The sequence below is a fragment of the Dermacentor silvarum genome, chromosome 2 (genome assembly GCF_013339745.2).
Source record: "Dermacentor silvarum isolate Dsil-2018 chromosome 2, BIME_Dsil_1.4, whole genome shotgun sequence".
Taxonomy (NCBI): domain Eukaryota; kingdom Metazoa; phylum Arthropoda; class Arachnida; order Ixodida; family Ixodidae; genus Dermacentor; species Dermacentor silvarum.
In genome coordinates, this window is record NC_051155.1 from 17,354,640 (window position 1) to 17,367,314 (window position 12,675).

Consider the following 12,675-nt stretch of genomic DNA (forward strand, 5'->3'; position numbering starts at 1 on the left):
TATCCAGAGGTAGGGTTCTGCAGAGCGCCTGTGGATGGGTACTCAGTCCAGGACTCCCGCGGCCTTAGCGGCTCGTCTGGCTCGTTTAACCAGCCAAATCTGGTCGTCCGGTTCCCAGCGGGACAGTGCAGCCTCCTACTGTTCCGGCATGGCGTTGTGTGTGATGGGTACTGCCTTTATATTCTGGCATCCCAGTGTAGTGTGGTATACTGTGGGTTTCTCACCACACCAGGCACAAATGTCTCTGTATACAGTCGGATGTCTCTTACTGTAAATAAGTAGACATGGATATGATTTTTTTGAGCTGCCCCCAGGATACTGACTGCTCCCTGTCTAATTTCCTGTGGGGTGGGGGATATCGCCTTCTGGTTTCCCGGAAGTGCTCCAAAATGTCCCCGTAGGTACGGGACACCGCTTCTGTACCTACGCTTCTGTATCTGTATCTGTACCGCTTCTGTATCTCTCTCGGCTGGCCTGGAGATTCCCGGCAACGCCCTCATGCCCCGGGGCCCAGATTAACTGGTGTTTTTCTTTACTGTCGCCAGCAGCCTTTAAGTAGCCGGCTGCTTTCCTGCCTACCCTACCATTGGTGAATCCCCGGTAGGTGGATCCCATTAAGAGCAAACACATTTTAAAATCCCCCCTTGCACTAACCGTTAATCTCTTCTGACCCAGTAACAGCGCACATTTTCTGCCTCTGAGGAGAACAAAAAATATAACGGTTTCTTGCTATGCACACATAAATATAATAACTCAACAGTTAGACAACTGCAGCCCAGTGAGCCTTCCCGCGGCTTTCCTTTCTCACATTCGGAAAAATGACCTCAAAAAGACGGGACAGTGAATGAGGCGAGCACTACACTTCATCGTTTTGTCTGAAGCAAGGAACCGAGAATAATACTGAACACCTACAATCTGCACAAATGTTTTCGAACTGTACTCGCAACACAGTTTGTACGCCACAGTAATTTGCCAGAACAAGAACTGGCCAGCCGTGATGGGGAACATGACAAGAGTGAAGCCTGCTTGGCAGTGATAAGCACTCTTTAAGAGCTGAAAGCATTGCGAATTTAGCCCTTGCTGGTGAATTCCTAGTCCTCACTGAAAAATAGTTCTTTCACAGTCTTCCGGGGCAAGGTTCGGGAAAGCAACGTCGCGTCCCTACGTGGTTTCAGACAGCATAAGCTACAAAAGCTATCCCCAGCTCTCAGCCTGAAATGTTCGCACCATCCACTGACGCACACAAGCGCACAAAGGCATTCTACCGCTTAAAGACGCCGGTATGGAACGCAACAGGCGCCTCGCCTTTTTGGCTTTTCCTTGCCCGCTGTAGCTGGTGCCTTGGGACCATTGCAACGATTACTGAACGCAAGAACGGGTCAGAGCGTTTCCATAATTCTTTCTCGACGTGAAACGCATGCTCTGTGATCGGTCCTGTGAGTGTTTCCGTTTTGATTTCTCACTGCTAAGTACCAGGTCGGCTCGTGGCTTTGCGGTGTTTCACGACAATTCGGTAAGAATTTGTCGTGTGAAAGCGCTCCATCAACGGCAATGTGTTCAGCTAACTGAGTTAGGCCTCACCGCTAGGAGAAATTTGTGGCCGAGAGTCCCGTATGGCTTTCAAAAGAAGTAAAGAACGTTTTTCAGTGTATCACAACCGGTAGAAGGATGCACCGAAGGAACAAGACATAAACAAACCTCTGTCTTGTTTCTTCTCTGCGTCCTTGTACTGGTTGCGCTACAGGGAAAGAAACTTTCCAACGACGAACCAACAAACTTAAATTTCAGCACTAAGAACTTTGTGATCATGCCTGCCGCGCCGTACGGCGCCTTCGCCGACCACGGCGTACTGCCTACATCTTTGTGATTGTAATTTCACTATACTTGTCGCAGTCAATAATTTGAAATTCTTGTGTCACATGGTTCGATTTAGAAACTCTATAACACTAATTTGTGCAATAACCGGCTGCGAGAGGCATTCCTTGAAAATCTGGCACCCCTTGACGGAATGCTCAGTTTCCCTTATTGAACCAACGAAGACGTCGAAAGAAGATGCGCGACTTCCCGGGAACGCCCTTGGTCTTTTGAGGAAGATGCAATCAACACTTATATTTCATTAGTTAAATTGTTGCCTAGGTGCTTAGCACAAATAAGGCCCCTGTATATCTGAGCCATGTTTCCGACTATGATAGACGGAATCGGTTTACTTGTGAAATGTAAGTCGATGTAGACCACGAACACGATAATGAATAATAAAAGCAAAATAAATAGTTTACATAGTTTGCGCCGAAAAATGTACCAATGATCCAGGGCTAAATTTCACTGTTGTACATTGTGCCAATCCAGAAATTGGGCTAGTAAACGTCTCATGAAGCGCGACATCTTTTTTCCTCACAGGTATGCCGCTACCGTACGGGAAGTGGCCATTTGCGAGAGATATATCAAGGCTCCGGTCAACATGCGTCGAGGGGGAGAACTTCGTGCATCCCCGGGGTGATGCCTACTACCTGACATGCACTGACGGGGCACTCAGGCAACGATGGTGTGGCGTGGACCGGCTTTTCTCCACCTATGCCCGGAAGTGCGTGAATGCCCGGACAAGTCATCCTGAAAGCGGTGAGCAGGTGATCGCATGATAGTGTATATGCAATAATACTATCACTTCAATAAAGAACGTGGTAGGAAGTACACTTCAGTGATGCCACAAAGCTTATATGTGCCGTAAACTCTGGTATCTAAACAAGACATGAGTTGCACAGGACATTGGAGATTCAAAGCAATCAACAGGGGACAAATAAGACAATCCTCAGCTTGGCGAAGGCAAATCCTCTTGTAAAAACGCATTGCTCCAGTAGATTCCTCAAAGCACAACGAGAAATAGTTGTATATTTCCCAAGAAGTTCAATCAAGCCTGAAGCCTGGGGCCAGCAAGGGCGGCTTCCTCGTTTGATGACTGCTTTGTTTGCCCATTGCGTGTTTATGCGCGTAGGGCACACAGTATTAGATGACCGCAAATATCCACGACAGCAAGATGATTGTGGAGGTATTCAAATTAAATTTAAGCTGTTATCAGGACTGTGATGTTCATGCGGTGTCTCGCTTTAAAGTCGGCGATAGTGCGAAAAATCATACTTTAAATACAGGAACCGCACCCACCACCTTTGACCCCGGGAGGCCCACTACAAATAGTGAACCAACACCAGTGCAGGATTAGACCCTAGGGCCATCACTAACTGTATCACAAGTTGAGCATGTAAGCTTTGCAATGCCTGAATAAATGTCGCTTGTGGATTTGGATATGTAATTATGTACCACAGTGTCCATGTACCCTCAGTCGCGCGCACAATTCGTTTCATGTAGGCCACTGTGACTGCGTGCCCAATACAGCCTGCCCCCGTGTATTTCGTTCTGCGAAGATGGGTTACTATTGCCTTGTAAGTGGCACAGCTTTTTAATGTATCAGCGTTCTAAGGGTGCTTCATGCAATTTCCAGAATCTATCTATCTATGTTTGTGTCTAACCGTTTTCCCGCCTACCTGGGTCACTGGGTAGGCAGTGGTGGATTGCGTAGCGCATCGGGCTGCTATGCTGAGGTTAGAGCACTGCACGGGCTCGGGCTTACCCGAAAGCCCGGGCCGGGGCGGGCAGAGCAGTTTTTTCACGGGCTGGGGCACTGCGTGTGCTTTTTGACGCGGGCCCGGGCCGGGCTCGGGCTTTCTGGTGATGCGCATGTAACGTGCAGCGAGTTATTCTCGGGCGTCTCAACTCTGAAAAACATGTATTTTTAGGTCTCGGGCCGGTTTCGAGCCAGGCTCGGGCCGGGATCGGGCCTAAGGTAAAGGGGTGGCGGGCCGGGCCGGGCGGGTAACTTAGATTATTTCCGGGCCCGGGCCGGGCCTGGGTCTCGCCATAAAAGTTTTGATCGGGCTCGGGCGGGCAGCCCAATGTAAAAACGGGCCCTGGCTGAAAAAATCGGCCCGTGCAGTGCTCTAGCTGAGGTAACAGGGTTCGAAACCAACCATCGGACCAACTTGGGTCACTGTTCGGGGCAATGTATACATACGTGCCGTCTTCAGAGAACCTCTTTCACGCCGACATGGGTCACAAAGCCATGTTTCATTCATATGCATCACGCAAACATGGCTTTGTGATGATGACACTAACATGTTTGGATTTCCGTCTTATCATTCTAAATACTGCTTCCATTCAAATGATTGTCGCGGAGGAGCAGCTATATTTATTGCCGATAATATCGCTTACACTAGAAGGCGTGGCTTTCTATAACTATTGCGCCGTGTGAATCGGTATACATTGAACTAGGTCAGTCGTTTTTGCCCATTTACTAAAAAAATTGTTCTGGGGTGCATATACCGCTCGCCATCATCTTTTTCATCTGAATTTATGATTCATCTCGATATACATATATATATATATATATATATATATATATATATATAGAACGTTTATTTGACTGGACAATATTTTGAGGAGCTGGGGTCGGAGCCCCTCAGTCCAGGGCCCCACTGGCCTCTGCCCCCTGCCTGACCTGGCTAATCAAGGACTTTTGTCCTGCCAAGTCGGAACGGGCGAGCTGTGCCTCCCACTGCTCCATTGTGATATTATTAGTTGGCCTATGAGGGTGCTTAGTACACTCTCAGGTTACATGTATTAGTGTAGGTATGCCACCGCGCCAAGGCAACGTAGCCCTATAGCGGGAGGGATACATTGCGTTTAGCAGTTTTAGATGGGGAAACACCCCGATCTGTATTTTGCGCCAACCGGCGGCCTCTTCCCCGCTAAGTTGTGGGTGAGGCGGCGGGTACTTTCTGCGGACTCCGCGCTGATGAACAAGGATGTCTTTGACATTTAAATTGAGGGGATTATGTGAGGGATAGTGTGAGGGGTTGGGGTTAACGTGTTAGCCTGTTCGTTCCCCTGTACCCCCGCATATCCCGGGCACCAGAATAGGCGATGGCGATGGTTGAACGATTTGGGGATTATCGCGAGGCTAGCCGCAGTCACGTGCCCCTTGAGAAACATGCAACATGTCTCCCGGGAGTCAGTGACCACGACCGAGTCCTTTTCCGATCGCTCCACGTGAGGGAGCGCGATCGCCACTGCTAACATTTCGGCCGAGGTGGGGCAGCCCGCCGTGGTCGACGCGGTAAATTGCTGCTGGCTGATCACGTTCACGACTGCCAGGGCGTACCTCCTTTGGTAGCGCTGCCCGGTAGCCTCTGCATACGCAGCTGCGTCCGTGTAGTACGTATTGTACCTAACGTTATTGGAGTACATCGGTTGAATATGCTGTGCGCGTGCTTTGCGCCTTTCCTTGTTGTACTCGGGATGCATTTTCTTCGATGAGATCCAAAATTACAGTAGCTCCAATTCTCGATAACATTTTCAACGTTTTAGCTTTAGAAAATAAGGTTGTTCTCATAGTGGGTGATATTAACATCAAAGAGATAAAGAGCGAGAGAGAGAAATAGAAGAGAGGAAATGAAGGAGGTTAACCAGACGCACGTCCGGTTTGCTACCCTGCACTGGGGGAAGGGGGTATAGGGATGAAAAGAGAAAGTTGATAGAGCACAGTTTCGCGCACATTCGAATCTTCGCACCAAGTGTACAGATGGTTGCAAAGACTTGTCGACTTGAGATATTGTAACGATGTTTCGTAAATTTCTGTGCCATCGATGCATATGGCCATGGTCCAAGGATCTCAATTTCCGAAAATGGTCTAGAGTCAAGCCGGTTCAATGCTGTCCGGAGAGCTTCACGCTCGACGTCCTACTGGGGACAGAGACATAAGACGTGTTCAATCGTTCACCTGGTTCCACAAGAGTCGCACATGGGCGTATCTCCCATTACAATGCGGAATGGCTTGGCCTTTGTAAATTTCACCCCGAGCCAGAGGCGGCACAATAGTGTCGCCTCAGAGCGGGAAATGTTTGATGGCACTTGTAGCTTCAAGGATGGGTCAGTTTTGTGAAGATGACACTTCGGGAGGTCACGATAACAACAATATTTGTGTGTCATAGCTTTAGCAACGAGATGAAGCTTTCCTGCAGCGTCGGTCCTGGATAAGGGACGTTCCAGATGAGCAGTCCGGGTGGCTTCGTCGGCGAGGTCATTACCAGCAATGCTGGCATGTCCAGGCTGCCACTAAAATATAATTTCATGCCCTTTAGTGATAGCTTGATGGTGGTCTTCTCTTCTCTCATATGCCAGCTGCTCATGAGTCCCGTGATAAAGGGCAAAATGCACAGTCTGAAGTGCTGCCTTAGAATGTATTAATATCAATATGTTAGATATCGACAGTAAGCTGTGTGTAGCCTACACTGACGGCTTTAGGGAATTTGGGTATGAGCAACTAATTACATCACCAACAAGATGTACTACTCATGGAGCAAATCGAAACGCTTCTAGATCACGCATTAACTAACATAATTCCTACACCTAACTCAGGCGTCATTAAAACTGGCATTAGCGATCATTATCCTATTTTTGTCATTTTTAACTCTTTGACTAGCTCGGACAGTTCACGGTACTTAGCCAAAATATTCAATAAGCATAAATTTATAGAAGTAAATAATATTGATTGCTCCGAAAGTGATCAAGTGCAAGACCCTGAGAGCGCACTTGAAAGGTGTTGCGACTTGCTTCTGGAAGCCGAGTCTCGGAACACTGTTAATTGAAAATGTAAATGGCGGTAAAAGTCACCTCGATATCCATGGCCAATGAACGGACTTCTTGAAAGTATGCGTCAAAAAGGTAACTTATACAGAAAAACAAAGAAACAGCCATTTCATCTAACTTTGGCCTTAAGATACAAAAAATACCGCAATATCCGATATTCTTTACTGAAGAAAGCTAAAAGAAGGTATTATAAAAATGGATTTGTAAGCTGCCAGAACATTTCTAAAAAAATAAGGGGAGTTGCTCAACGCATTATTATACCCACTAACGTGTCAGACTCCATCTCTAAAATTAATTATAATAATACTACACATGAAGACGATCTTCAAATTGCTAAGGCTTTTAGTCACTTATTTTTTGAAATTTACAATCAGTATCACGCGGGTGCTGAATGTAGCATTCATCGAGTTAATTTGTCGTTTTTTCTTTTCCCTGTAACGCCAAAGGAAGTTTTCACCGCGATTACGAACCTTAAAGATACTTACCCCGGATTAGATGGCATTCAAGCACGCCATAAAGTATGGTAGGTCATTTATTCTCCCAGACCTTGGCCGACATAACTAACAGTATGTTTAAAACTGGAATTTTTCCGTGCACCCTTAAGAACACGAACGTCATACCCATTTTTAAGAAAGGTGATAGGTCTAATATTTCTAATTAGCGACCTGTTTTTATCTATAGAGAGCGAGGTTAGGCTCACTATAACAATGCGTGAGTCGGCGAGAGAAAGAACCAGGAACCGCGTTCAGGCTGATGCCAGGAGCAGAAGAGACTATATTTTATTCTTATTCTCTTCTTCTAACCTCGCAGAACGCTGCACAAGGAATGAGGCACATGCCCATGCAGCTGAGCACTCCTTAAATAAAAGGCGGCCGATGACGATGACGGTGGCCGCTAGAGGGCTCCCCCGCTTTTAGGAGAAGCGAAGCGATGCACGGCCGCCCAAGAAACAGCCTTTGGAGTCAGGCGATCGGCGGTCTTTTATCTCCGCGGCGGTGAAGTGGTCAAACAAGCATAATGCTGGCGAGGTCGCCAGGTAGGCGGGTTTGACTCTGTCGATAGCCACGACTTCTTCACGTCCGTTGAGCTCGATGGTGAGTTTTTTTCTGTCCGGCTGAACACCTTGAAAGGGCCGTCGTAGGGGGGCGTAAGGGAGGGTCGGATGCCTTCAAGCCGGACGAAAACGTGGCTCGCTGTAGTCAAGTCCTTGCTGACACAAACGCCCGTTGACGATGAATCCCCGCTAGGGCAAGGACGCAGGCGTAAAAAGAGGAAGCGGCGCTGTTGAAAGTAACTCTCTGGATCAACCAACTCCGCAGTTGTGCAGCAGAGGTCCTCCTTGAAAGACGAGCGCACACCAAGCCGGTCGAAAGGAAGATCTTCAGCCCAAGAAGCGCGAGCCTGGCGAGCCATCAAGGCCGCTTTAAGTTGACGATGAAGGCGTACGGCCATTACATTGGCGGATGGGTGCTACGCAGTGATATGGACATGGTGGACGCCAATCAGACAGGTGAGTTCGCGGAAGAGATCGCATTCAAACTGTCGGTCGCGATCGGTGGTAACAAAGCTGGGGCATCCAAAACGTGAGATCCAGCCACTGACAAACGCTGAAGCCACGGTAAGTGCCGTTACGTCGGTCAGAGGAAACGCCTCAGTCCAGCGGGTATAACAGTCAACACAAGTGAGGATGTAGCGAGTACCTCTGGATGGTGGGAGTGGGCCAACGATATTGATGTGAACGTGATCCAACCGAGCATCGGGTGGGCGAAAGGAGTGAATTGGCGCTTTCGTTTGTCGTGTCGTCTTGGAGTGTTGACAGTGAAGGCATCCATGCGCCCAGCGGCGCACGTCAGAGTTCACACTCGACCACACAAAGCGGCTCGTAATGAGACGCTGCGAAGCATAAACTCCGGGATGACATGCACTGTGAAGCTTGTGGAATATTTGACGGTGGAGCCGCAGTGGGACCAACAGACGTGTTCGACCCCGTGAGACGTCGGAAGCGATGATGCCCGAAGAAAAAGGAAGGAGAACATCAGACACCGCCAGTGACGTGGTGGATGAGCGGATGTCCCGAAGTTCGACGTCTGTAAGTTGCGCCGCGGCGATTTCTTTGAAGTCAGGTGTGCGCGTTGATATTGGGTCGATACGGGAGAGGGCATCTGCAGCCGCGTTGACTGATCCTTCCATGTACCGAACGTCCACGGTGAATTCAGAGATAAAGTTGGGGGGCCGTATTTCTCGTGCAGTATAAGTGTTGTGGTTACCGCGAAAAGCGGCTGAATTTCAAAGTGAATTTCAAAAGCGAATTTCGAAAGTGAATTTCAAAGGCTTGGGGTCAATGAGAACGTGAAAGGACGTGAAAGGTTTAGCCTTCCAGCAGGTGTCGAAAATGTCAAATGCCTAAGTATACCGCCAGCAGCTCGCGACCGAACGTGCTGTATCGCGTTCTTGCAGGTTTCAGTTTCGGCGAGGAAACCCCGAGTGGGTACCAGTAGTTGCGCTGGAACTGCTGTAACACCGCGCCGACAGCCGCACTAGATGCGTCGGTAATGAGACGTATTTGTGCAACGTGCAGAGGATGCACCAGCAGTGTGGCATCCGCCAATGCGTTTTTGGCAGCTTGGAAGTATGCTTTGACGTCAGACGTCCAAGTCAGTGGGGAGGATGGAGCCTTCGTGGTCTTGAGTAGGTCGCTGAGTGGTATGATAATGCGGGCGATGTTGGGACGAAAACGACGGTAGCAGTTTAGCAGCCCAAGGAACTCGCGGAGCTTTCGGGTTGATGGTGGGCAAGGAAAGTCGCGCAAGGCTTGAACCTTATTTTCCAACAGTCTAATTCCCTCGCGAGTCAGTGGTGTCCGAGGAGCTCAACGTCGTCGACACTGAAGACGAACTTTGCGGGTTTGATGAGAAGGCCGTGTTCCTGGAGCCTCGAAATTGACAGGCGCAAATGGTCGCAATGATGCTCGGGGAAAACACTAGCCACAACGAGGTCGTCGAGATATGCAAATACGAAGGGGAGTCCCCGGGCTACCTTGTTGATGAACCTCTGGAACGCCTTAGCAGCGTTTCTCAACCCGAACGGCATGCGAAAGTTCTCGAAAAGCCCGATTGGTGTCACAATTGCCGTCTTAGGATGTCCACTGGCTCAACTGGAATCTGGTGGTAGGCCTTTACCAAATATATCTTGCTAAATATCACCGCTCCCGCTAAGTTGCCCGAGAAGTCGTGAATGTGGGGGAGGAAATAGCGATCAGGGACGGTGCGCGCATTGATGGCACAGTAGTCGACGATGGGCGCCCATCCCCAGGGTCACGCTTGGGCGCCATGTGGAGAGCTGACGGTCAACTGCTCGGCGAAGGACCGATGATGCCCAGTTGCAGCATGTGGTGGAATTCTCTTTTGATGATGGCAAGGCGGTCCCTAGCAAGGCGTCTGGGTCAGCAAAACACTGGAGGGGTAAAGTGACACATACGTGATGTGTGACGTTGTGACGTACTGGCAGCTCGAGGTTGGAAGGTTTCGTGATGGCTGGGAATTCTGATAGAATTGAGGGGTGCGTAGATGATGGTACCTGAGGCGCCATTCCAGTGGTTAATGTCACAGATGCGAGGATGGCTTGTATAGAAATACTGGTCGTCATGCCGACGAGTCGACCAGCGCGGAGATCAAAACTGAGGGCGAGGTGGGTCAGAAAATCAGCACCGAATACGGCCATGCGTACGTCTGCAACGACAAATACCCAACGAAAGGTGCGTCGGAGACCCAAGTCGATGGTAAGATAGCGCTGACCACATGTGTTGATAGCAGAGCTGTTGGCTGCTTGAAGAGGCGCAGTTTTCGGAGAGAGCTGCCGGTCTAGTCACACGGCAGGAACGACACTGACCTCTGCAACTGTGTCCACGAGAAATCGATGCCCGGTAATCTTGTCAGTGACGTAAAACAGGCGGCTTGTCATGCGGCAACAGTCACTGACCGCCATCAATGGCCCTGCGGTATCTTTCCCTGCCAGCCGCAAGGGGAACGGCACTGATGTGCGCTGGCACCGAAGTTGCTGTGGTACCAGCAGTATACGCGGCAACGAGGGCTTGAACGTGAGCTATACCTAGGAGAGAATCTCGCACGGGAATCGCGGTCTCGTCGACGAGGGTGGGACGGAGGCCGTAGTGCATTAACAGTCTTGGCAAGGTCATCGATCAGTTGCTCAAGGTGAGACTGCCGGTTTTCGTGTTGTGACACGGGAACGGTAGATGCCGTCGCCGCAGTACCTCTTGCTGAATAGTCAATGATGCGATCGGCCAGCTCCGCCAGCTTGTCGATGGACAGGTCGCTGGTGTGGTAGCCAAGGAAATAACCACATTCTGCGGCAGGCGCTGAAGGAACAGCTCTCGCAGTAGCGGGCTGTTTGCGTCCAACCTACCGTCAATGAGACGCCGCCACATGCGACGTAGAAGTTCAGGCGGTCGCCGGTAGCCGAGCTCCTTTTCGTTGAGAAGCTGGCGAAGACGCCTGCGCACAGACACAGACGTGCGGTGCAACACCGTCGTTTTAAAGTGGTCATAGGGGCTGGTTTCGTTGGGTGCGTCCACAACGTCGTAGAACTCCTCAACCATCTCCGTCGAGAGTGCGGAGACAGCGTGGTAGGACTTCGCTCGTTGCGAAGTAATGCGCCGAAGGGTGGAGATGGCCTCCACGTGTTTAAACCAGGCTGCAGGTTTCTGTGGCTAAAACGATGGTAGGTGAATGTGCAACGTGCCGATGCCCTCTGCGCCGATCGCCGGTCTGTCGTTCGTGGTCCCTTCCATGCTGTGGTACTCGGCTTACGATCACGTCCGGGTCACCACGTTATAGGGACCAAGGTAAGGTCCACTATAACAATGCGTGATTAGGCGAGCGAAAGAACAAGGAACAGCTCAGGCCGATGTGAGGAGCAGAAGAGAAGATATTTTATTCTTCTCTTTTTCTAAACTCGCAGCTCTCAACACGAAGAACGAGGCACATGCGCATGTCCATGCACTTGAGCGCGCCATAAATAAAATGTGGCCGATGATGACGACGATGGCCGCTAGACATCTTATCCTCTGTTAGCAAAATAATTGAGAAGCTATTTGGTTGTCACTTGAAAAGTAGTTTGAAAAAGTTTATTCTCTTGAATAACTCCCAATTTGGTTTTCGTTCAGGTAGTTCAACCGAGTTGGCGGTAATCTCATTAACCTACTACATTAAGAATTCTATTGACAAAGGACTTATAGTGGGTTCTATATTTTTCAATTTATCGAACGCGTTTGACACAATTAATCACAATATGCTACTAAAGAAATTAGAAGCCAATGGAGTAACACGTCCAGCATTAATATATTTAAGAAACTATTTGTGTAACAGGGCACTTTTTATTTGTCAGGCGAGTTTTCAGCCACCAAAACAATTGATCAGGGGGGGGGGGGGGCGCAGGGCTCCATCTTGGGGCTCTTATTATTCCTTCTCTACATAAATGACCTTCTGCAACAAGCTTCACTCTCACAATGCATGTTATAGGCTGATGACACAACTATTTCAGACTGAGATGTATCTTTCACAACGTTAACTTAGAAATTGAACAGCGCGTTAGCAAACATTGCTACTTGGTGTCACAGTAATCCCTTGATTTTAAATCCAAACAAAACTTAATTCATGGTTTGTCGCTCCCCTGAAAGAAGACTACCATTCTCCACCTCAGGTTTCCCTTGATTGGCATTTTATTTCTCTGCCTAGATCAACAACTAAAATTTTAAACATGTTGCAGTAGTTAAGAAAAAAACTTCTTTTGGTCTAAGAGCACTCGTAAGAGCTAGATCTTGTCTGTCGACTTTTGCTTTCCTTTCACTTCATTATGCCTGCATGCACAGTCATATTAATTACGGTGTTGCTGCTTATAGCAAGACGTATCAGTGCCACTTATCATCTGTTCAGCGCATACAAAACCAAGCTCTGCGCTTTA

The 12,675-nt window shown here is 49.0% G+C and overlaps 1 protein-coding gene across 2 annotated transcripts in view; it reads left to right on the forward strand.

Annotated features, from left to right (window-relative positions):
* The window catches only part of LOC119441344 (mucin-5AC), a 113,246-nt gene that overhangs the window by 45,869 nt on the left and 54,702 nt on the right, over nucleotides 1–12,675 (forward strand). For both annotated transcript variants that reach the window (XM_037705960.2, XM_049661172.1), the window contains exon 2: nucleotides 2,398–2,616. In XM_037705960.2, coding sequence (XP_037561888.2) covers nucleotides 2,398–2,616 — 219 coding nt within the window. The remainder of the gene's footprint in view (nucleotides 1–2,397; nucleotides 2,617–12,675) is intronic.